The 23,904-nt window shown below is 60.3% G+C and overlaps 2 protein-coding genes and 1 long non-coding RNA gene across 11 annotated transcripts; 1 reads left to right on the forward strand and 2 right to left on the reverse strand.

Moving 5' to 3' along the window:
• On the reverse strand, window positions 1-11,098 carry GCGR (glucagon receptor). 5 transcript variants are annotated; one of them, XM_070559675.1, is made up of 14 exons: window positions 10,891-11,068; window positions 6,671-6,845; window positions 6,461-6,563; window positions 5,478-5,585; window positions 5,281-5,402; window positions 5,085-5,191; window positions 4,851-5,007; window positions 4,605-4,764; window positions 4,471-4,531; window positions 4,110-4,179; window positions 3,697-3,785; window positions 3,417-3,555; window positions 3,298-3,339; window positions 2,395-2,939 (listed from the first exon to the last, which is right to left on the reverse strand). In XM_070559675.1, the coding sequence occupies exons 2-14, from the start codon at window positions 6,731-6,733 to the stop codon at window positions 2,712-2,714; spliced, it is 1,449 nt and encodes a 482-aa protein (XP_070415776.1). In that variant the 5' UTR covers window positions 6,734-6,845; window positions 10,891-11,068; the 3' UTR covers window positions 2,395-2,711. The 5 variants fall into 5 exon arrangements, with proteins under 5 accessions (XP_070415777.1, XP_070415775.1, XP_070415778.1 ...); XM_070559676.1 differs by lacking the exon at window positions 3,417-3,555 and having other exon boundaries at window positions 1-2,939; window positions 5,281-5,397; window positions 10,891-11,030; XM_070559674.1 differs by lacking the exon at window positions 3,417-3,555 and having other exon boundaries at window positions 1-2,939; window positions 10,891-11,024.
• LOC139073790 (actin nucleation-promoting factor WAS-like) lies at window positions 10,531-16,043 on the forward strand. Of its 4 annotated transcripts, XR_011522791.1 has the most exons (4): window positions 10,594-11,424; window positions 13,880-14,795; window positions 14,954-15,101; window positions 15,297-16,043. XR_011522791.1 is itself a non-coding variant. In XM_070559679.1 (2 exons), exons 1-2 carry the CDS (start codon window positions 10,716-10,718, stop codon window positions 13,960-13,962), a joined length of 792 nt encoding a protein of 263 aa, XP_070415780.1. In that variant the 5' UTR covers window positions 10,531-10,715; the 3' UTR covers window positions 13,963-15,897. The 4 variants fall into 4 exon arrangements, 1 of the variants encoding a protein (XP_070415780.1); XR_011522790.1 differs by having other exon boundaries at window positions 14,954-16,043; XR_011522792.1 differs by lacking the exon at window positions 14,954-15,101.
• A 3,776-nt stretch (window positions 16,044-19,819) lies between these two features.
• On the reverse strand, window positions 19,820-22,644 carry LOC139073791 (uncharacterized). 2 transcript variants are annotated; one of them, XR_011522794.1, is made up of 3 exons: window positions 22,516-22,644; window positions 21,095-21,204; window positions 19,820-19,952 (listed from the first exon to the last, which is right to left on the reverse strand). It is a non-coding gene; the product is annotated as an uncharacterized lncRNA (long non-coding RNA). The 2 variants fall into 2 exon arrangements; XR_011522795.1 differs by lacking the exon at window positions 19,820-19,952 and adding an exon at window positions 20,293-20,414.
• Window positions 22,645-23,904: the final 1,260 nt, after the last annotated feature.

Genomic DNA, 23,904 nt, shown 5'->3' on the forward strand with positions numbered 1-23,904 from the left:
CATTTGCTTAGTTTTCTATGTACTAACACGAATTAAGTCCAGGTCATCTAAATCTCCTCCCAGTGTGCTCAGTCACTTTGATCCCCTTGAGAGTGTCTCTCCTGGAGCCTTCTGCCCTGCTTGAGGCACCCTCCCCTCAGGGACCCACCCTGTGTGGCACACAGCTGCCATCCTGGGGCTGCCCCTTGGCTCTCCTAGGGTTGATTCCTGTTTATCGTAGTCCATGTTTTCCTCTTTCTTGGTCTCCAACCTCATTTTAGTAGCGTGTACACACACACACACACACACACACACAAAGCTGGGCCATACCCACACTGGGGGTCCATACTGGGGGATGGCCTGAGGGGAGGGACTGGGGTGGAGGTGGGAAGGGAAGTAGAGATGGGGGAGGGGCAGAGGGCCTGGAGTGTTCATCTTTATGGATGGGAAGTGATGCTTTGTGGGTTCTGGGCCCTGAGTTAGAAAGTGGGTTCTCCCACCCATCCCCCCTCCACCCCACCTGCAGAGTTGCCTGGTCAGAACCAATGTTTATCGGCTAGGCGAGTCCAGCCCCTGCCAGGCCTCTGCCTCCGCCCCTGACTCCACCAGCTTGCTCTAGTTCCCTTGGGGACAGGGACAGAGGTGAAGGAGTACAAGGGCAGAGGGGGGTCAGTGTGGGGAGGGCTGTCAGGAGGCCCCTAGGTGAGTGGCACACCCCCGGGGCAGTCACCAACCCTGAGCTCAGCCGGCGTGAAGGAGAACTTGTGTCCTGCCTGTGCTTGCTTGTGCCCACACAAGCTCTGGGCGTGAGGGCTGGCAGGGTGCCCCTGTGGCAGCGGCTCAGAGGAGAGTCTGGGCCTGGGGCCTGTGGGGTCTGGGACAAGATGTGGCCTGAAGTCTCAAGGTCAGGGGCCTCAGGCCTCCAGCTGCAGGGTGGCCCTGCCCACAGGTCCTGCAGAGGTGCAGCTGGCTGCACTGTGCCCCACCCTGCAGCCCCCGCCAACACAGTAACACTGGCAACCCACCTGGGCCACAGGAGAGCCCAATTTCCCCTGATGGCTTCCCGCCCCTCCCTGAGGACCCCTCGTCACTTCCCTCTCTGCTGCATCCAGGTCTGCAATGGGCGTGGGTGGCACGGGGTGAAGGCCCCTGAGGAGGGCCCCAGTGCCTGGCGGGTGAGTAATTCTATTTACCTTTCCTGAGAGGCCTCCTGTCCTCTCATTTGCTCCAATTAGCCCGGCTCTGCCTGAGCAGCTCCAGCCCACGTGGCCGGGCGGGGGACATGGCCACCTCCCCCAGGGCCCAGCACTTGCCTCCCACCAGCTCCTGGGAGCAGGGACACCTGGCTGACCAGCCGGGCTGGCTTGTGCTTTCTCCTCCTGTGGCCCCTTCCTCCTTTGACAGCGCCCCTCTCCCCATACACACCCCACCAGGCATCACGGGACTGGCCGCAGGGGGTGCTCTAGAGGGGGGCCCACAGTCTCCACATGGACTTCTGCTCCTGCACCTGCCTCCACTCTCTACACCAGACACACTGTCCCCAGATGGCAACTTGGACCTCAGGGTGCACCCCAGACAATCAGGACCCCTACTCCAGCATACCGCCTGGCTCTTCCGATGTCCCATGCTTATCTCTTTCCTGGCGAGCATAAGCCTTCACTGCCTGCCAAGCAGGGTGCCCACCCACCAAGCCAGGGACGATGTCCTCACTGCACACAGCTGCCTTTCCGTGCACACCTGGCGCAGCAAGGACTGGAGTGGCCTGGGCCTCTATGCTGAGTGGCCACAGCAGGGCCATGCAGAGGTCCTGGGAAACTGCTGCTGCCTTCACTTGGCCCATTTCAAGTTTGGGGGTCGACTTCCCTCCGCTTCAGTCTGCTGCATGGCCTGCGAACCGCTGGGGTGGCTAGAGCCAGGATGAAGGAGAGACCAGCAGAGGACAGCCGGTGCTGGATTGTCCGGCAATGCCCTTGCTGGGCCTGAGTCCAGCCCTGGCTGCGGTTCCAGGGGGAGCCAGGGGTGTCTGTGTGGGGTTGGTAGTAGGAGTGTGATGCTGGTGGTCTCCCTCGGCCATCACCCCTGTTCACATTCCTCTGCTGGCAAATGGTGAGATTCTGGGTGCTGAGGGCCAAAGCTAATGGGGGACCATTCACTCTGGCCCAGGTTGGGAGTGAGCCCCTCCTGAACCAGGATGGGAGGATGGCTCTGGTGGAGACAGGGAGGGGCACCGCCAGCCACCACTCACACATTGGGGACCATCAGGGGTTCCAGCTCCAATTCATCTGTAAAAGGGGGCCTCCCAGAGGCAGCACACCAGCACGAGGCCCCAGCCACACTGCTCTTTTTCTACATGGAGGCCCTGGGCCCAGCCTGCCCCTCTCCTGCAGCCCAGCTCTCCAGGGTGTGCACAGCGGCCACTACTTGAGCTCTTTATTGTTGGAGGACACACATTTCCTTGAATACTGGACACACCAACACACACGGGGACACGCAGGCATGCATTTGAAGAACAGCTTATACCCCTACAACACTCTGTCCCCGACCCCGGCACAGTGCAGGTGTGGGGAGAGGAGGCCCTGCCCCTCAGACCACCACCCTGGGGGACACGGGGACGATGGGGCTGCTGTCTGGCTCCCACCCCTGCCGCCTCCGTCGGGCATCCGGTTCTGGATTTTCTGGCGATGCCCTCTCTCAGCACCTGAGTCCAGCCCCAGCTGGGGTTCCAGGGGACGTCAGAAGGGGCGCTCAGCCAACCCAGGGAGGCCGCCAGCCAAGTGGGTCTCTGCTGAGGGGTCCTGGCTGGCCCCATTGCTGCCGCCACCCCTGGAGAGCAGTAGCTTCTCGCGGGGGGTGCTGCCGGCGGGCCGGGCTGCGGTCGTGTGGCTCCCCATGTGGCACTCCTCCTGCAGGGCCTTACCCACGCGCCAGCGATGCCAGCAACGCAGCAGCTCCGACTGCACCTGGGGTGGTGGGCAGGTTGGGCCAGTCGTAGGGCCCGCCTCTCCCACCTCCCAGGATCCCCAGTCTCCTGGCCTTAGAGGGCTGCATGGTGCCCTGGGCACAGACCAAGATGGGCTCCGTTACCGCAGAATGCTGGGGTCTGTGGCCTTCTGAGGAGGGACCCCCTTCACTGTGCACTCCCTGAGGACCGGGCTGAGGCTGACCCATCTAGAGAGGCCTGACACCCAGTGCAGTGGCAAGCGCACTCAGTAAGTGCAGGTGGATGTGAAGGGCTGTACCCCTGTGCAGGGGTGGGGCCAGGCGCCCACGCTCCACTCTGGTCCCGACCCCAGGGCTGGTCCCAGAGCCCCCACCTACCTCCTTGTTGAGGAAACAGTAGAGAACAGCCACCAGCAGGCCCTGGAGAGAGGGGGTGGTCAGGGCCACATGGAGGCCAGGGGGTGGGAGGTTATGGGGGCGGTGGAGGGGGCAGGCACCTGGAAGGAGCTGAGAAAGAGGTCGAAGAAGAGCTTGGCGGAGCGCAGGGTGCCCTGAGCATGCTCGTCAGTCACAAAGGCGAACACTACCTCGTGGACCCCCAGCAGGGGGATGAGGGTCAGCGTGGACTTGGCTAGCCTGTGGGGGCGGAGCCTGATCCACTAGGGCCTCACCCTGCCCCCCAGGGCCCTGGTGTCCCCATCCCCACCCCAACCCCCCTCGGGCCCCCAAGGGGTCTCAGGGTCCGTGAGCTGCCTGACCTCCACTGCCCGCACCCACCGGAATTTGTAGTCAGTGTAACGCATCTGGTGGGCTCGCAGCTTGGCCAGGAGGATGTGAATGATGCGGATAAAGATGAAGAAGTTGATCTGTGTGTGGAGGGCACAGCTCAGGGCAGCCCTCGGGCCCCCACTTTCCCTCTTGTAGGGGGGCCTGGCACCCAGATGAGGCCTGGCTCATGTGGCCCCAGGGCTGGTGGATGCCCAGCCAAGGATGGGCACCTGGCCCGAGGCCCAGGGCGCCAGCCAGTGTCCTGGCTGAGTGCCGTGGCCTCCCTCCTTGTCCACCCAGGCAGGATGCCGTCTGTCTCCTTGGGCTTCTGCAGGCGGACAAGGAAGGAGGGGGCTGGGGGGCCAACCCCACCAGCCTCCGAATCCCTCCCTGTGGGAGCAGCAGGTGCCTCATTTCCTCACCAGGATGGCCAGGAAGACAGGGAAGCGCAGGATCCACCAGAAGCCCATGTTGTCATTGCTAGTCCAGCACCTGCAGGATGGGGCTGGCTCATGTCCTGGCAGCCTCCCAGCCCCCCACGCCCTAGATTCTGTGGGGATCTAATTAGTGTCTCGGGAAAGGAAGGGAAATGGTCATGAATGACTCCCATCCCTGGGCACCAGGCTGGCTCATCCCCCCACTGCCTCTGGTCAGAGACCCCGGTACTGCCCCCATGCACTGAGCCATACAGCCATTCCCCACAAGCCCAGCCTAGCACCATGCCTCCAGGAGAGGTAAGGCCCTGGCCACCCTGGGCCTGTCTTCTGGTCAGCTCATACTCACTGGATATTCTCGAATAGACACTTGACCACTGCCCAGGGGATGACGAATAGCATGGGGGCACCTGCGGGTGGGGGCGGAGCAGCTGTGGTCCCATGGCCCAGGCCAACCTGCCCCCACCACACCAGCACACTCACCCCAGCCAATGCTCAGGTAGAGGGTGAAGAAGCTCCTCTCCGGGAAAGTGGCAAGGCCCAGCAGGCTGTGCAGGTACACACCCTCCACCAGCAGCCAGCAGTAGTTGGCTACGATGCCATACTGCATGAACACTGCGGCTACCCGGCAGCCGGCCACTGCCTGGCCACAGGGGCAGCGTGAGCTCAAGTCACAGTCACCTGCCACCTCGGGGCGGGGAGGCCAGGAAGCCAGGTCTGGGCGCTCACCTCGTCACTCAGCCAGATGCTTACGCTGAGGTCGTCGCCGATCTTCTGGCTGTAGCGCGTCTCGAGCAGCGTGTCGATGACCAGCACAGAGCTGGCCTTGAGCACGAAGGACACAAACAGGTTCATGTGGATGTAATTTCGGGTGCAGTGCAGCTTGCTGCGGGGACAGCGGGTCAGGACTTGCCCGCTGCCCTGCCCACCGAGGGCCCCCGTGCGCTGGGTGAGTGGGCATACCTAAGGCCCAGCAGGATGGCCAGGGCCAGGAGCAGGGCCCCGAGGGAGAGGGAGTACCCCACAGTGTACATCACCTGGAAGCTGTTGTACATCTTGGCCACCTCCTTCTGCAAATTGCAGTGCCCGGTCAGGGCTGGGCGGGGCCGCCTCACCCATCCCCACCCACCCAGCCCCTGCAGCGCCCCCGTGGGCTGACCTGGACCTCGATCTCCTCGTCGTCCATCTGGCACTGGGAGGCATTTCGCCACGGTTGCCCCCGGGGCCCACGCACCCACTGCCCGTCCGGCCCACACCTCTTGAAGACGAGGCGGTGCTGCACTGGGGGGCAGGCTCTGGTCAGCACCCCACTCTGGCCGGGCCCCTCGGCCACCCCCTAGTCCCCTCTGTGGTTACCTTTGTGGTGCCAGGGCAGGTACCAGGGGCAGGAGATGTTGGCTGTGGTATTGGGAGGGGTGTCTGGCCAGCAGGAATACTTGTCGAAGGTCCTGTTACAGACCAGCTCTGCAGAGGCAGGAGCGGGGTGGGGGCTCCCTCAGCAGGGCCTGGCCCTCGCGGCCCCCTCTCGCCTCCTCTCAGAAGCCCCAGCAGCATCCTCTGCTCCTCAGCATGCAGCCTCCCCCCACAGGTCTCCCTGATCATTCCACCTCCCCTGGACCGCCCACCCCCCCACCCAGTCCAGCCTGGTCCTGAGCTCCAGCTCTGCCCAGCTACCTCCCTTGGGACACCTCGCATCTCCATTGTGCCCCAAACCCGCCTGGGGCCTCCCCTCTTCCCAGTGGCCTTCTTGCAGCACTTCCTTCTTTGGGAGCTGAACCCCAATTCAGTTGGCATCCTTCCTGGGCCCAGCACTAACTCTGTGGCTCACACCCCCTGCTCCCCTCTGCCCAGCAAAGGTTCCCTCCCTGACCTGGACAGTAGCTCAGCCTCCCAGGCAGCTCCTCCTGCCCCAATCTCTCGCTGTACCCCGAGTGACCTTCAGAACTTGTTCAGTTCGCTGTACCCTGTCCCTGCCTGACCCTCCGCATGATGGCCCGTCTCCCTCACCCTTCTCAGGCCTTGTGTGGTCTGCCCGTCCCTCTCAGGCCACCTCTCCCCACACAGTCTGCTCACTGGGCCTTGAGCTCCATTGGGGCAAAGACAGTATCCCCAGGCCCAGCAGCAGGGGAGGGTGGCGAAGCATGCCATTTCTGGGCCAATTCTATCGTTTTTTAAATTTCTCACTTGTGTGGCCTCGGGCAAGTCATTGGCCTCTCCATGACTCCTCACCTGTAAGGGGGGGAGGGGGTGGGGGGGCAATGCCTTCCCCTGATGAGAGCTTAGTCAACACTGCACGGCTGAGCGCTGGGCATGGGCAGGAGGCGGGGGTGGGGGCTCACCGGTGGGAGGTGGCAGCAGGCTCAGGTTGTGGAGACACTGGTCACCGTAGAGCTTCCACTTCTCAAACAGGAAGTCCATCACCTGAGCGGACGGGGCCTGGGGCTGGGGGACAGATGGGCCAACAGATAGACAGAGCCATGTCAGCATGAGGGGCAGGCGGGCGGTTGGAGCCCCCAGGGGCTGGGAGGGGGGACTGGCAGCATGCTCACCTGGCAGGCCAGCAGCAGCAGCAGCAGGAGGAGGTGGGGGCGGCGTGGCCAGGTAGGGGGCATGCCTCTGGGCTGCTGCCCCCCACATCTGGCTGGGGCTGCACAGCTGGGGCAAAGGGGTCTTCTTGGGCGCGCAGGCTCCTCTGGGGGCTGCCGAGTATCAGAGCAGCAGGGTCTGCAGAGGGACCCCCAGGAGTGAGGAGACCCAACGGGGCTCTGCTGCGAACAGCAAGGTGTCCTGCTCCCCACTACTACCCCTCTGAGCCTCTGAGTCCTACTGATGAAGCGGGAGCTGGGACAAGAGTAGTAGCTCATTGCCAATGATGGGTTGGGGTCCGGCCCAGGGTCCTGGGGGCTGTGCCGTCCTCCCTGGGTGGAGCTGAGTTTCCCACAGCTTGTGGCTGTCTGTCTGGCAGCTCTGACAGCCCCAGAACCCCTCCTCTCTGTGCTGGTGGCAGTCACTGTCTTGCCTGGTTGCAAAGCTGTTGCAGAGGAGAGCAGCTTCCCTAACCGCCCACTTATTCTTGGTCCCCAGGAAGCCAGCTTGCTAGGCAAGGGCGAGGTGCCAGGGCCATCCATCACTCGGCTCCCAGTGCTATGGTTATCGAGGTGGCCCCAGGCCAGCTCCCAGCCTTGCCAGGGGCCAGGAGTGTCAGGCACATGCTCAGGGTGGTCCTTGTCATACACATGCCCCTTTTCCCAGGACTGGGGTATCCAGGTGTCCCCGTGGGTCCCACCCAAGGCTCAGCCTGGGCTCCCTGGGTCCTGTTGGTCCAGCACGCAGGAGGCTGGCAGGACATTCCTTTGAGATTAGCACTGCAGGCAGCTGGGGCCCAGACTCGGGACCCCTGCCCTCGTGGTGCCTGCAGGGGGGCTGAGGTGCCTGGTCGTGGGCCGGAGCCCATGTCTGAGCCAGAGTTCTGGGGCAGCAGTGGGCCGGTAAATCCTCCTTTCATTGCTTCCAGAGCCCATCTGAATTCCATGGGGGCACCAGGGTGGGGCTTCCCTCGTGGCCTGGGTTTGGGGCCCCCAGGAGTGACACATGCCCCCCAGGGCTGTGGATGGGCCTTTCTCTGGACATCCTGGTGCATAGTGAACAAGTGATGGACAGACTGATGGACAGATGGACGACTGGCTGGCTGGAAGGCAGTGCCGGGGAGAAGCCAGGAAGAAAGGGAGGTGGGGGAGGTGCAGGCTGTGGCTGAAGGCAGAGGGTTTCAGGACACCCTGGATTTCAGCTTCCTCCCATCAGAGTCCAGTACGGCCCTCGTGAGGCGAGCTCAACCCGGGGCTCCCCTGTGATTCACTCATCTCCCCTAAGTGGACCCTGAGGTGCCATCATGCAGGGCGAGAGCTGAGTGACCCAAGGTGGGTGCCTGGATCACACCTGCGGGGGCTCCTGACCCTGGTTCTTGGGCCGTGGGCACAGGCTGGGCCTGGTGGGGCAAGACTAGCAGTCTCTGGTCCCCTGTCTCTGACCAGGTGAGGTGTCCCCGGGCCTAGGGCTGTGGGTGGAGAAGCCCAGCATGGAGGCTCTTGGCAGAGAAGATGGCAGACAGGTGAAGGACGAGGGGCAGTGCGGTGTCCCTAGCCCGGGGGTCACACAAGGAGACTTAGCTGCTCATTATGATCAGACAGCCCCGTCTGCTGCCCTGCCCCTTGCCTGCCCAGGCCACTGAGCTGGCAGGTAAAGAGAGTCCAGGAGCAGGCCTCTCACCCACTGTGCTCGGTTGCTGGTGAGGGGCGGGGAGGGAGGTGAGTGGGCAGGCTCAGGGGTCCATGGCGGCCTGACAGGGCAAGCCTGGCTCTGCCTCGACTTCCCCCTCGGAAGAGTGGGAGCTCACCTTGTTGGCCTCCTAAGGCTGTCAGGAGAACCCAGTGAACCGATGTTTGGGGAAGGGATGGGTGTGGCCACACCCAAGGCTGCTTATGCCAGGGCAGCTGGCCTCCCAGCTAGGGGTCAGCTAATCTGGGGACCCCAGAGAGAAGCAGAGCCCAGGGTTAGAGGGGAGAGACAATGGGCTGCCCTGGGGCCCCTCCTTCATTGCCCCTCCCAGACCTTTCTCCACAGCAACCAGGGCAGAGGAGTGGGGGGACTCTCCATGTCCCCCACCCCAACCCTGGTCTGGTGGGTGGGGCTGGGAATCCTTGAAGATTCCCCCCCACAGCTCAGCACCCACAGCTCACAGGCTGTGTGCCCCAGCTCAAGGCACCCCTATCCCCTCAGCATCCCCATTGACACAAGAGGCTGACAGCGATCCCCCCCCCCCCCGCTCCCCTCCCCCCCCCCTTAGGCATCTGATAGAAACATGAGAAGGCGTAGAAGTGGGCAAGCCCTCCCTCCCTTTAGAGGGAGTGTGGGAAGGAGAATTCTAGACACCTCTGAAGAGGGGTTGGGTTGAGGTTCTGGGGGCCCCCCCAGGAGATGGTGACATTGTGGAGCCCAGTTCTTGTCCTAGGATCAAGGACAAATCATTTAACTTTTCAGAGCCTCAGTTTCCCTGCTTGTAAAGCGGGATCCCTGCCTCCTCATCCCCAAGGAGGAAACGCGCTCGGCCGGCCACCTTCAGGGTAGGATGGATTACCGTGTCCAGGGTCCCTCCCAGAGGCAGCCTCTCAGCCCTGGGCATAAATATTTGTTGAATGAACAAGAGGACTGAACCCCCCCCCCCCCCCCGGGATGATGAGCAGCCAGATGCCGGGGCGCCGCTCTGGGGCTCCCGTTAGCCACAGCACCGGGACTCACCATTGTCCACTTTATTACTGTCTGGCAAGGGAGCCAGTGGGGGTGGGAAGGACCCTCCAGGGACCTGACCTCCTCCCTTCACAGACCAGGTAACCTGGCTCCCTCTCAGGCCCTGGCCTGCACCCCTACAAATGTCAGCCCAGGACTAGAGATGCGGGCAGCGGCTCAAGTGGACAGGGGCAAGGGCTCTCGGAGGGCTGCTGTCCCCCACTGCCTGCCAGCTCACCGCCTCTCCCCTTTTTCCCAGCCCTCCACCCCTCCCCCATGGATTTACCCAACTTGCCCGCCTACTGGCTAAGCTGGCTCACTGGCACATGCCTGGCAGAAGGCACCACTCCTGATGGCTTGGCCTATGTCCCACCAGTTACCACTGAGGATGGCCTAGGGACTCGCAGACCTGGAGCTGGGGTTCCAGCCCTGGGATGGGTGGATGGCCCTTCTGCAGGGCTGTGGTCACCCTGAGTTTGCCCCAGGGTCCTAATGGGTGGGGTTGAGGCCTCCCAGCCTCTGAGAGGTATGAGGTGGGGGGGTTGTTTTTGTGAAACCAGATCAGGTAGCGGAGGGTCATGGCCCCAGGTCAGGATCAGGGGTCACAGGCTGTTGACAAAGCCTGATTCCTGCGTCTTCCCCAACCTCCTGGGGGCGGAGCGGGCCTGGATTCAGGCCAGGGTGCAACTCCCCCATTAGCCCTCATCCCCTAGCACAGGACAGAAAAACAGCCTGGGCCGGTCTTCCGAGGATGCGGGCGCCTGGAGTCATTCAGTTCCGGGTGGGGGCAGAAACCCCGGGGCTGAGAAGTGCGAGTGGGGGCCGCTGGGGAGTCGGGAGCAGCGCAGGACAGTGACCCCCCCTCGCCGCGGGTCAAAGTGACAAGTGTGGACCCGCGGAAGAGCGGCCCTGCCGGGTGCTGACGCCCCTCGTCCCCTCCCAGGGGAACCCGGGCAGCTGGGATAGTGCTGGGGAGCTGGGGGCGTCCTGGGGAGCAGGAGTCCGCCCGAGGGGGGAAGCAGGGCTGCCGAGGCCTTCTGCGCCTCTGGGGGTGTCTCCGCGGAGTGCGTGTGTGCCCATGGGGGGAGGGGCAGCCGGGGGATGGGGGGTGGGTGCCGGAGGGAGGAGTCGGGAGCGGAGTGGGCAGCAGGACAGAGCGCCTGGCGGCCAGGACCCCCTCCCCGCCCCGGGGCCGCGCTCCTCAGGGAGGAGAGAACCGGGGAAGCGCTGAGACCCCCAGCCCGCCCGACGGGGCGGGACCCGGTTGACTGTCCGAGCTGGAAGGGCGCATCCCGGGGGTTGGGAACGGAAATGTCCGACGGGGGTGAGGACGGCAACACCCCCAGAGACCGTCCAGCCCACGACAGGGGTCCCCGCCGGCCAGTGCTGCGCTCCCCCATTCTGCGGGCCTCTGGGCGCGCCAGCCGGGCTGCGTCTGCCCAGGCGCTCCCGGAGCGTCCCTTCGGGGTCGGGCCCAGGGGCTCACCCGGCGCTCCGACTCCGGCTCCACGCTCCCCGCCGTTCTCTGCGCGCTCGGGTCGGGGTCGGCGACCGCTCGTCTCCGCGGCGCTGCCGGATCGGGCTCGGCGCCGGCTCCGCGTCCTCGCCCCGCGCCAGCCGCGCGCAAACTTTCCGGCGGCGACGCTGGGCGGCGGTGGCCGCGGCGGGGGAGGCGGAGGGGCGGGGGCAGGAGCGGCCCCGCGGCGGGGGGGGGGGCGGGGAGCGGCGGCTGAGGGTCCCCGCCCGCCCCTCGGCGCAGCGCCCCAGCCCCCCCCCGTCTTCCCGACGCGCCACGGGGAGCAACGGCGTGCGCCCCGACTGCTGGCCCGGGAGACCGTGCGCGCAGATCCCTCTCCGCGGGCCCCCTTCTGGCAGACCTTTGTCCCGAAGACTCCTAACCCCCCGGCTCGCTATGCAGACCACTGCCCGGTGGACCCCCTTCCCTCGGACCCCGGGCCGGCAGACGGCGGTCGCAGCGAGTGTGCAGCTCCCCGCGGGGATAGGAGACGTGGACGGACAGGTGAGGGTGTGTGGAGGGCGCGGCCGGGGGTGGGCTGTGACTCGGCTCCCCTTCCTCTCGCTCCCTTTGCGTCCCTGGGTTCTCGCTGCTTCTTTCCGGGAGCCGCTCTGATTTTCTGGAAGGACCGACCCCCCGACTTACCCCCACCCTCCCGTGATACTTCCTGCCAGCGCCGCAGAGCAGGCTGGACTGGGACCTGGGTGGGGGCCAAGGTGCGCCACGAGGGCAGGCCGGGTGGGCAAGGCCTTCCAGTGGCTGAACCCAGGCCCGCGGAGAAGGGCAGCCCCGGGGGTGCCCCGTTAACCCCGTGTCACCTCCATCAAGCCTCCTCCGGCACCACTCATTTGACAGCCCTACTGACCCCCACTCCTGTCCCCCGCTGGCTGCCACCGCTGCGTCCCTGCCGCCATTCCTCCACCCCTGGTTCTCTTGTGGAGAAGGAGGCTCTACTCCTTCCACCCTTTTTCCTTCCCAGACTGCTGCCCCCAGACTCACCCTCGTGGGAACTCCTCTCCTCCCCACCCGCCTCCCTCCAGATCTAAAGCCGGCATCACCTCCCTGGCTTTGGGGCCCCTTCCACTCCCTCACCCGCCATCCCCAGTCCCAGCAGTCACTGCTCAGGGCCCAGTGACCTCGGGGTCACCAAACCCCTTGGATGCTTTTCAGCCTTGTCTTTCCTGGCCTTTCAGCATCCCAGGACACTGATGGTCATGCCTTGCCTTCTAGAAAGTTCTCCTCTGTGGCTTCTAGGGTGGCGCTCCACTTCCTCTTCTTCATTCCCTTACCCACTCCATCACAGAGCTCCCAGTGTTCCACCCCGGTCTCCAGGTGTCTCCACTGCCACATGCCCAGGACCCCAGTGGGAGCCCTTCCCTGACCTGCTCCCATCTCCTGGATGCCCCTCCTCCACCCACCTGCCGGCTGGACACATGGCAGTGGCCCTGTACCCTGTGAGATGCCTACAGGTGGCAGGAGCTTATCCCAGCTCTGTGCCCGCCACTGTCTGAAGACACAGGAGAGGGGTGGCGGGGGGTGGGTACGCTGCAGAGCCCCATTCTTACCAGCCCACCTGAAGCCCTGCCCCCAGAGCGGGCCTTTCTGTTTTGCTTCAGGCAAAGGCCAGAGTGCAAAGGTCAAGAAGTCTGGCTCTGCCTGTGCAAGTGCCAGGGGCAGGTGCCGGGGGAGGGGAGCCTTCTGAGCTTGGTGCCCAAAAACCCCCGTCCCTCTCCCCCCCCCACCCCCCGGCCACCCGCACGCCTCCTCCCACTCCCCTCGCCTTTCTGGGGGCTGTGCGCAGATCTAAGTAGGTATCCCCTTCTCCCTCCGCGGTTTTCATCTGGGATCTGGGGCTGTGAGTCCAGTAACCGGCACCACCTCAGGCGGCTATGAGGACCGGGGAAAAAGCTACAGGTTCTTCCTGGAGGTGGGGTGGATCTGGGCAGCCCGGGAAAGAGGTCATCCTGCTGTGTGATGTTCAGAGAGGACTTTCCCTCTCTGGACCTTATTTTCCCCTGAGGATGCTCTGGCTGGCTGGAGGCCCAGCAATCCAGAGTAGGTGCTGGGTGGCCGGAGTTGGGTCTCAGCAGGAAAAGATATGAAGGAATAAATGTAGTGTGCATGAAGTGGGACAAGGCAGGGGACCTCTGAAATATGTAGGCACAGTGGGGAGCAGAAGGGGGAGGGAGAGGGAACAGATGGGGGTGGGGGCCCCTCCCCAGGCTGGGCCACCTCTATTTACATAACTGGATTCATAAGAGGTAAACAGAGCAGGAACTGGAAACGAGGGGCCCGGGCCTTGCCACACAGCAGTCTGGGAGCCCCGGGACTGAGGAAGGCGCCTGCCCTCTGCTGAGTCCTTAAGTGTCCTGGTGGGGGTGGCACCCCCAGAGCTGTGCTGGCTCCTGTGCTCCAGGGCAGGCGGAGTGGGGGACACCCTCTGCCTGCTTCTCCCCCCACCCTCAGAACATGGGTGCCACGTGCCTGCACTGTGGGTTCTCAGTTCAGGCATTTGACCAGGGGCTATGGAGCTGGTCACGCCCACAAGGCCGGGCTCCTGCCACCCCGGGAGACCAGACAGACACCCCACCCTCGTGTTCTGCGGGGGAGGTGATGATAAGTACCAGGGGCGGCCAGCCTGGGTGGTGCTGGAAGGAGGGGCCCGGGCTTGGTAAGGGGGCGCGTGAGGGCACAGAAAATGTGGGACGGCAGGAACAGAGGCAGAGGGAAAGGGATGGCGGCCTGGACAGAGCCCAGTGGGGGTTACAGGGCAGAGGCTCCCCGGCTCCTCAGGGGTGTTAGTACAGGCCTTTTGATACCATTTTGTGTCTGGGTTTTCTCACCACAGCTTGTGACGTGAGCATTCCCATATTGATAAGGGGTCCTCTAAACATCGTTGTGCCCAGGCACCTAGTGTTCTCTTGTGTGGGGCTGTCAGGTTTCACTCAACCCTTCACAGGCTCTGGGAGTCAACAAGGGGATGAGCCGTCACCTCAGCGAGCGGGCATCAACCTGCACCCTGGTCCTTGCTCTTGGATGTGAAGGAAAAGCCGAGAACCACCGGGCAGCTGGAGAGCTGGCGGCGAGCCGGCTGGGCAGACGGCGCAGGGGGCGCCTTCTTCCTTTGGGTTGGGTGGTTGTTTGCTTGGCACGTGCGCCCGGTTTCTCCAACACTGTTCCAACACTGAGAAGACTACCTTTTCTTCATCGAGTTACTCTAGCCCCTTCATGGAAAATCGCCTGACGGTTTATGCTGTAGGTCTATTTCTGGACTCTTCTCCTGCAGTGATCTCTGTGTCCGTGTTGACACCAATACTGCTCTCCTGTGAAGACTTCTTGAGGCTAGCTTTACGACCTAGCTGTGAAAGAAATGGAATGTTCTGGGCGCATCCAGTTGTTAAATGCAATGTAGTCTGGATGCCTGTCCATTAAATTAAGATTTTAAGCTATTTTCTGCAAATGTTGGTTTTTTTTTTTTACTTTTATCTTCTTGATCTATCAATTACTAAAGATTGATACTATGATGGTGGATTTATTTATTTGTTTATTTCTCCTTACATTTTGTCAATTTTTGCTTTGTATATTTAGAAGTTTGTTATGTGCATACAAATATAGAATTGTTTTAGCCGCTTAAAAAGATGCTATTGTTTCATAGCATATCTTAAAATCGGGTAAACTGAGTTCTCCAACTTTATTCTTTTTGAAAGATGTTTGGGCATTGTAGGTTCACGGCCTCTTCATTTGAATATTAAAACAGTTTGTCAGTTGCTACAAAAAACCTACTAAGATTTTGATTGAGATCCAGTTGAATCTATAGATCAATATGAGGAGAACGGACATCTTGACAACGTTGAATCTTCCAACCCACGACCAAGGTCTGTTTCTTCATTTGTGTCTTCTTTAATTTCTCTCATCAGTGTTTCGTAGTTTTCAGTACCCAAATCTTATGTATTTTTTGTTAGATATCTCCCTAAGTATTTCATGGCTGTTGATGCTATCGTCAGTGGTAATTTTTTTAAATTTCCCTTTCCAGTTGTTCCTCGTTGGTATATAGAAATACAATTGAGGGGCTGGCCCCATGCCCATGTGGTTAAGTTCGCGCGCTCCGCTGAGGCGGCCCAAGGTTTCATCGGTTTGGATCCTGGGCGCAGACATGGCACCGCTCGTCAGGCCATGCTGAGGTGGCGTCCCACATGCCACAACTAGAAGAACCCGCAACTAAAAATATACAACTATGTTTTGGGGGGCTTTGGGGAGAAAAAGGAAAAGTAAAATCTTTGAAAAAAAAAAAGAAATACAATTGACTTTTTTAATATATTGATGTTGTATCCTATGACCTTGCCAAAATCACTTCTTATTTTTGCTTGTTTTTGTAGATTCTCCGAGTTTTTCTATGGAGATGACCGTGTGGTCTATGAGAAAGCAGTTTCTCTTCCTTTGCTGTCTGTGGGCCTTTCCTTGTGTTCTGGCGACTTGCACGGCGGGTCCTGACCTGCCGCACGATGTTCCACAGAGGCGGCAAGAGCCAAGTCCTTCCTTTCTCCCACTCCTGGGGGAGAAGCATTCAGTTTCTCACCGTGCAGTATGAAGTTATTCACAGCTCTTTATCAGTTTGAGAATGTCCGCCATCCATTCCCAGTTTGCTGAGAGTTTTTTCTTTTTTCATCATGAACGGATGTTGAGTTTTATCAAATGTCTTTTGTTTTTGATTTTTCTTTCTTGCTCTATTGCTGTGGGGAATTACACTGATTTCCAAATGTTAGGCCTGCCTTGCATTCCTGGGATAAATTTCGCTTGGTCATGAAGTATTCTCCTTTTTATATATTTCTGGATTTGATTTGCTAACATTTTGTTAAAGATTTTTGCATTTATGTTCACTAAGGATATTAGTGTGTAATTTTATTTTCTTGTAACAAGAAGATTGCCTGGTTTATGCTATCAGGATAATGCTGGTCTCATAAAATGAGCTGGAAAGTCTTCCTTCCTCCTCTATTTTCTGGAAGTCTGTATAGACGCGGTGTCATTACTTCCTTAGATGTTGGTAGAATTCGCCAGTGAGCGTCTGGGCCTGGAGCTGTCTTTGTGGGGAGGCTGTTAATTACAGATTCAGTTTCTTTAATGGACATAGTGCTCTTTTCCTGGATGTTGCCGCCTCCATTGTGCCGATCTTCGGGACCCCCAGCAGAACTTGAGTTTCTGTCGCCGTACATCTTTGCCAACACTAGGTTCTACACATTTATAAATGTGTGCACGTTGTATTTTCTTAAAGTAAATCGAAAAGGTGCCAGGCAACGGCCCTGGGCAGGTGTGTCCCGGGTGGGGTGGACCCCTCCTGCTGGAGGCGGGCTGCGAGAAGGTCGCTTCCCATCGTGACCCTGTGTGGGACCCGGCCTCTGACCCAGCCTGCTGGGGCGGCTCCGAGCCAGGCACTCTCCCTTCGGAGCCTCAGCCAGTTCTGTTTCTGGAGACCGAGATTTACGACACCTTCAGGGCACCTCCCTCCTGGCGGTGCTTCAGTTGTGCAAACGTATAGCCGAAAGGCCTCAGGGGAACCGGCTCCCCTCCCCGCACTGGCCTGTCCCTGTCTCCCAATCTTGCAGTGAGGGAGCCGCTCCTCCTCCCACACCTGGTCTCCCCCAAATCTGAGAGACTGAGGCTGCTCTGTGTCTGGAGATTTGCATGTTCTAGTGGAGAATGTGTATATAAGTGTGTGTCTATGTGTGTGCCTCAGTGCGTGTGTATGTGTGTGTGTCTGCAACTCTGTGTGTCTGTGTGTGTGTGTGTCTGCGTGTGTGTCTGTGTGTCTCTGTATGTGTACCTGTGTCTGTGTGTGTGACTGTGTGTGTGTGTGTCTGTGTCTTTGTGCCTGTGTGTCTCTGTGTGTATGTGACTATGTCTGTGTGTCTCTGTGTGTTTTTGTGTCTGTATCTGCGTGTGTGTGTGTGTGTGTCTGTATCTGCCTCTGTGTGTGTCTGTGTGTGTGTGTGGAAGGCCCGGGGTGCCCACCTCCCTCTCCAGGTCTTGGAGGAGACGCTCTGGAGCATCGGAGCGGTGAGGTCTTCAAGGGCCCACAGTGAGGGGCTGCCGGGCGACTGGGAAGGCCCTGGGTGCTCAGAGGCTCCAGAATCGGCATGGGAACAGGTGTCTCTCTGCTGCCCCCAACCCCACAGATCCAGCTCCCGGGCTGGGGGAGGGGACACAGGGTCACGGACGACGCAACGACAAAGGGCTCAGGCTTCGGATCCATCAGTGACAAGGGACTGTGAGACTGCAAAGGGCCGCTGCCTTTGGGAGGGGGGGGTGCAGGTTTGCACATCCCGACACTTGAGCTTTGAGGCAGAAGTGCGGGCTCTCGTCCCTGCCCGGGTGAGGACCTCCAAGGCAGCCCCCACCCCCTACCCCGCCACCATCCCTCCCCTCGGCCACCCCGCCTCAGGCTCGAAGCAGGTGTTCTGGGAGGTCACAAGGGACCGGCTGGGGCAGTTTGGGCTGGGGCAGTTGTTTGGGCCTCGCCTGTGTCCACCTTCCCCGGCTCCTCCCTTCCTGACCCCCCTGCCCCACCAGCTCCCAATTTTGTTGTTTTTATTACAAAAGAAACCCCTGCAGGTGGCCCACATGGCCCTTCGGCCTCCTCAGTCCCCCCTCCCAAGGTTGCCAAGGTCGGGCTGGATGCTGGCCCCAGCGCCTGGCCTCCCCTCTCCCCTCCGAGGCCCCTGACAACCACGAGTCCCTGTCCAGGCGGCCCCAGAACTCCTTCTTGAGTTGCCCCGGCCCGTCACCTCTCTCTGGCCACCATAATGGCCTCTTCGGCCTGCTGGACACCATGGCTGCTCCCCTCTGGCCTTCATCTGGGGCCCCGAGGTAAACCGAGGCTCCAGTGCCCACTGCATGCAGGGACTGTGCCTGGACCCCACGCCCAGCTGGTGGTGTGCCCGGAGGTGTTGGGGAGGCCGGGATGAAGAGAGGCCAGGCCCCCGTGACCTTGCCAGCCAGTCATCCTGAAATCTAGGTCGGGGGCTCCTAGGAGCTGTCCCCACTCGTCGTCCCTCTCCCCAGTGTTCACCTGGCCCCCCTGTGGCCAGGAACTGGGCTAGCCCTCACCCACATATCCTCTTTGAATCCTCCCAAAAGTGGGTGTTCAGGGGGTATCTGGCCCATTTCAGAGAAGATAAACTGAGGCAGAAAGAGGTTGAACAGCTCGAGTTTGCCCAGGGACCCTCAGCTGAGCCAGGGCAATGGGAACCCAGTGAGCCTGACCCACTGGGACACTGGACCCAGAGACCAGTCTCTGGATGGCCAGGGTCCCCCCCTCCATTTTGGGGATGGGGAGCCCGAGGCTCCGGAGGTGAAGAGGCCTGTCCAGGGTTGCCCTCAGTCCCCTAGACTCCGTCCCTGGGCAAGGGCCCTCGCCCCGGCTTGCGTGAGGCAGGACCAGGCCAAAGGGAGTGGCGTCCTCCCCCCACAGCCATTGTTCTCCTCAAAGTGACCACCATCCTCTGGGAGGGGCGCCTGGGTCCCAGCCTCCATCTTGCCAGCTGCCTCCTGCCCTGAGCCACCGTCAAGGTCATTAGGCTCTGCAAAGTCACATTAGGTGGCATCCAACGTGGCCCGATTAAATCAGGCCACTTAGAGGGATGGTGATGGAGGGAAGGGGCCCCGGGCTGCCAGCCCTGGATGGGGCCAGGCTCCAGTCAGCAACAAAGCAGGGGCGGTGGGGGCCGGGGGACAGGTGGGCAGGGGCACAGCAAGCTGTTGCTTATCCAGGTGGTGCCTGGGCACAGAAAAGGCAGCCGGGCAGGCGGCCCCTAGCCCAGGAGCTCAGGGTGTGGTGGGGACAGACAAGCCACAGTCCCCGGTTTGGGTCATCAGGGCTGGGATGCCGAGCACAGGTGAGGTGGGACTGGAGGAGCCATGGCCCTGGGATCCAGCAAGGTGATCTGCTCCAAGTGGGGCGGGGGCTTACAAGGAGGCCGGAAAAGATCAAGAGGGGTCCCGGAGGCCCCGGGGCCTGGGTGGGGACCGGGGAAGCCACTAAGAGGGTTAAGCCTGGAACTGTGCTGTGAGTTGGCCTCGCTCAGAGCCACAAGCACATACAGATCCTTCTTGCTTCTTCCCACCACATCATGTTGCTTATTACCTTCAGTGGCTCCCCAGTGCCCCCAGGACTGAGTCCCCTCCTAGAGGGGCACAGATGGCCCACAGGCTGGTCCTGGCCTTCCTCGATGGCCCTTGCTCCCATTATTGTCCTGCTCACTCCTTCAGCCAGCCCCAGAGCAGGTGACTGCGCTGTTCCATCTGTGCTGGTGATCTGTGGAAAAATCTGTGGCTTCTCTGAATGACGGCCTCAACCCACAGAGAGGTGGGAATTGGTGGGACCTGGGGCAAGGAAGCTGGGGCTCATTCACCGCTTTTATTGGGTTGCTGGTGATGGAGTGGTGACAGCTGTTCACCTGGCATGGACTGGCCTGGGACACAGGTGGGCAGGGACACATCAGCCAAGCCTTGTCTCCAGCATTTGAGAGATACGGTGGCGAGACTAATTTTCAGGCTCGGGCATCAGCTGGCCTGAAGCCTTGAAGAAAGCTCAGGACAATCAGGGTCTGCAGTGAGATCCAGAAAGCCCCCTCCTACGAACTGAATTGTGTCCGCAGCAAATTTGTATGTTGTAGTCCTAACCCCCAGTACCTCTGGATGTGACTGTATTTGGAGAGGGCGTCTTTAGAGTTAATTAAGGTAAGATGAGTTCATTAGGGTGGGCCCTGATCCAATCTGACCCGTGTCCTTAGGAGAAGGGTGATCAGGACGCAGACATGCACAGCAGGATGACCTTTCGAGGACCTGGGGAGAAGACGGCATCTGCAAGCCAAGAGAGGCCTCGGAGGGAACCAACGCCGCTGCCCCCGAGTGTCAGCACCAGACTCCAGAGCTGTGAGAATAAGCATCTGCTGTTTAGGCTGCCCCGTCTGTGGCACCTTGCTGTGGCAGCCGCAGGACGCACACAGTCACCGCAGCAGCGTTTAGAGTGTCATTTCCTAAAGCAGAGAGCAGATTGTGCCAAAAATCAGGCCCGAGATTAGATCACAGGGTGCTGGAGCCGCAAAGGAGGAGACGCTCATGCCTTAGTGCATCTTCTGTGCTAGAGTCAGGGCCCTGATAGCAAAGCGCGGACCCCCCGACCCAGAGGGGACATCTGCGGGAAGCGCCAGAGACCCAGGAACCCTCCAGGCAGGCAGACGAGGCCACGAGCCCTCGCTGGAGGACCAACCTCCCGTTCCCCAGGCCACGCAGAGGCCTCTCCTGAGGCAGGCGTCCCTCTCAGATCTGCCCGCCTCCCCTCCAGCTTCTGACCAGAACGAGGGCGAGGCTCCCGGACCTGGGTGTGGAAGTCCCATGCCCGCCATGGGCGGAGACGAATTATTCTCCAGGGAGCTGCCGCTGGGCAGGTGCGTACCAGCAGGACCCCGGAGCACGCGTGGAAGTGGATATGGAGGATGCTGGAGGGGAGGGGGGATTAGGCTGGAGGGGGGGGTTTATTGATCCGGGGCACTTTCCAGACCCTGGTGAGGACGCCTGCTGTCGGGCCTAGTGTGCTGCGGAGCGGCTCCTTGAAGCTTGGGGCTGGCAGTGGCTGGCAGTAAATAAGACGGAGCTGCCTTGGCAAAGAATTGAGGAAGAGGCGAGAAGACGCAGAGCCGAGAGGGCTAGGGTGGGGTTATTTTGCAAGATCAGAGAAGCTGCAGCTGGCAAGTTGCCCTGGGAGGGCCCAGTGGACAATAAGGAGTGCACTGTGAGAGGCCGTGGGCATCAAGGAGAAGTTCTGGGTCCTCTGTAGGCCCAGGTGGAGGGAGGATATCCCGCTAGAGCCAGTTCCCTCGTGTCTGTGGGAGGAAGGACCCCGAATGGCAGAGGTGCGGTGGGTGTGCCGGCAGAGCAGGCAGTAAGGTGGGGATGGCCCCCAGGGAGCCCCGCCCCTCGGGAGTCTAGGACATGGTGTCCTAGCAGAGTACGTTAGCTGTCTACTGCTGCGTAACAAATTACCCCCATACTTAGCAGTTTAAAACAGCAAACATTGATTATCGCACAGTTTCTATGGGTCAGGAATCTGGGTCAAGGTGCCGGCCAGGGCTAAGGGCATCTCAAGGCTTGGCTGCCGGGGACCCCCTTCCACACTCACCCACATGGCTGTCCTAGGCCTCTGGTCCCTGCCCGCTGCTGGCTGGAGACGATGGTTCCTTTCCTGGGGGGCTCTCCGTCAGGTGGCCAGCAAAACAGCAGCCAGCTTCCCTCAGAGCATGCAGAGAAGGGCAGAGTAAGATGGAAGCCACAGTCTTTATAACCCATCTTGGAGGGATGTCCCTTCACTTTTGCCACTTTCTCTTCATCAGAGACAAATCAGTAAGTCCAGTCTGTGCTCAAAGGGAGAGGACTTCACAAGTGCATGGGTGCCGGGGGTCCGTGGGGCAGCTTAGAGGCTCCACCCCAGGGAGCGATGGGTGGGCAGCCAGTGAGGGTACTGCTTGAGCTGTGTCTCCCAAAAAGATCAAGAGTGTGACCCCTCTGGGGCTGGCCCAGTGGCATAGTGGTTCAGTTTGCACACTCCACTTTGGCAGCTTGGGGTTTGCAGGTTCGGATGCTGGGTGTGGACCTACACACCACTCAACGAGCCATGCTGTGGCAGTGTGCCACATACAAAGTAGAGGAAGATGGGCACAGATGTTAGCTCAGGACCAATCTTCCTCACCAGAAAAAAAAGAGAGAGAGAATGGGTGACCCGTCACTGCTATTCCAGACCCTAGCCTGATCTCCAGTAACGGCACACCGGAGTGAGGAGACCACTCAGATCTTTCCAGGGCTGTAGATAAGGGTCTGAGCTGACCCTGATACCAAGACACCCAAGGTTCCACGGGGCTTCCCTGTTGGCTGGGGGATTACAGAGGCAGAGATGGTGTCATTTTCAAAGACTTAAGACACTGACTCCTCAAAAAGTTAAGCATAAAATTGTGTGATCCAGCAACCCTGCTCCTGGGTGTCTACCCAGAAAGACTGAAAGCAGAGACTCAAATAGAGACTTGCACGCGCCCAGTCACAGCAGCACTGCTCACAACAGGCAAAGGCGAAAACAACCCCAGTGCCATCGACGGATGCTGGCTAAACAAAATGTGGTCTATTCACACAACGGAATATTATTCTGCCTTAAAAAGGAAGGAAATTCTGACACGTGCTACAACATGGATGAACCTTGATGACATTATGGTTCGTGGAATAATCCAGTCACAAAAGGACCAAATACTGTATGATTCCACTCACATGAGGGACCCAGGGGAGTCACATTCACGGAGACAGAAAGGAGAGCGGTGGGTGCCAGGGCCTGGGGGAGGGGGAGGGGAGGTGTTTCATGGGGACAGTGGGTCAGTTTGGGAAGATGGAAAGGCTTCTAGAGATGCATGGGTGATGGCTGCACAACAACGTGGACGCACTTGATGTCACTGAACTGCCCACTGAGAAATGGTAAATTTTACTTTATTATATATTATTTATTATATTTATTATATATTTATATTACTATATTATTTATTATATTTTATCGTATCTTACCACAATAAAAACTTTTTAAAAAAAGACTTCAGCTGTAGGGCTGATGGCGCCCGTCACAGCCATTTAATCCGCGGGCTGCCTGCCACAGACGCCAGCCGAATCGTGGACCACCGGCGGCTCAGCGAAGCGGGAGCCCAGAGCGGAGGAGCAGACTCAGCAGCACAGCCTTGGGCTGCAATATGCAGGTGTGGACATTCACTGCCTTGCCCTGCGGCCATGTTACTGCTTCTGCTGTCACCAACAATCTGGAAACGTGCCACATCAGTGAAGGTATTTCTGGCTGTGAGTCGGAAACTCAGCTGAAACTGGTTGGAAGGATAAATGGATCAGAATACTAAATTTAGGGTCCAGCTTCAGGAGAGGCTTGACCAGGGCTCTGACTCCACCCCTCTGGGATTGCCTGTTCTGCCCGCCTCTATGTGTTGGCTTCATCCTTACGCTGTTGCACCAGTCTTGTTAGCTGCACGCCACATGCACACGCAGAAGGTGTAAGTGACCTGGAGTGGGTGACTCTTGGGGGACCAAGCTGCTCTTCCAGGTGCCTGGTCCCATGCTGCTTTCATTCCGCCTCATCCCGAGGAAGGAGCTATAGCAGCTGCTTGGCCAGAGCCCAGGCCGCCCTGGAAACACCCTTCGGCTCAGAGGGTGGGCCTGCGCCTGCCCTGAGTCACACTGGGAACTCACGTAGGGAAAGCTCAGCCTCACAGGAATAGACAGTGGGCCCTGGAGTCCTGCTTGACCCTGACCCGGGCCCTGTGGGTCCCTCAGGAGGGGGCGGCCTGCAGAGCCCACAGTCACCAGGGCTCCAGGGACCACAGGAGTCTGGGGCTGAGCCTGGGCACTGGGCCCAGTTGTGGGAGGTGGGACCCCCCTAGGGTGTGGGGTACCCGCAGAGATCTACTCACCGCCCCCCGTCACCCCTGCGGCCAGGTGTGGCCCCTGCAGTGGCCCTGGGTGGCAGTGCCGGCAATGGTGGCTGGTCCTCCAATTCCCCTCGTGGGGCAATCTCAGCGTTGGGGTGCTGGGGAGGAGGGAGCCCCAGGGGGTCCTGGGCTTCCTGGCAACCCTCATGAGGCCTAGAGCTGTCACCTAAGAATAAAGCCACACCCAGTTGGCTCCCCCGGGGACAGGGGAGGACCCAGTCGCAGGCAGGGCAGGAGGGGTGGGTTGGAAGCTGAAGGCGGTGGTGCAGAGACCCAGGGGGGCCACGCTGGAAACCTGGCCAGGCCGCTCTCAGCACCCCTCCTGCCCTGCGCCCAGCCCCCGAGGCCTGGGTAGGAGCGTCCCTGAGGCCCTCCTCTCCCTCGAGCCCTCCCACGTCCCGCCCAAGCCTCAGGACCACACTCCGGAAATCGTTCACCAAAGGCAGCTGCACACTCTGCCCCTCGC

Source organism: Equus przewalskii, chromosome 10, assembly GCF_037783145.1.
Source record: "Equus przewalskii isolate Varuska chromosome 10, EquPr2, whole genome shotgun sequence".
Classification (NCBI taxonomy): Eukaryota; Metazoa; Chordata; class Mammalia; order Perissodactyla; family Equidae; genus Equus; species Equus przewalskii.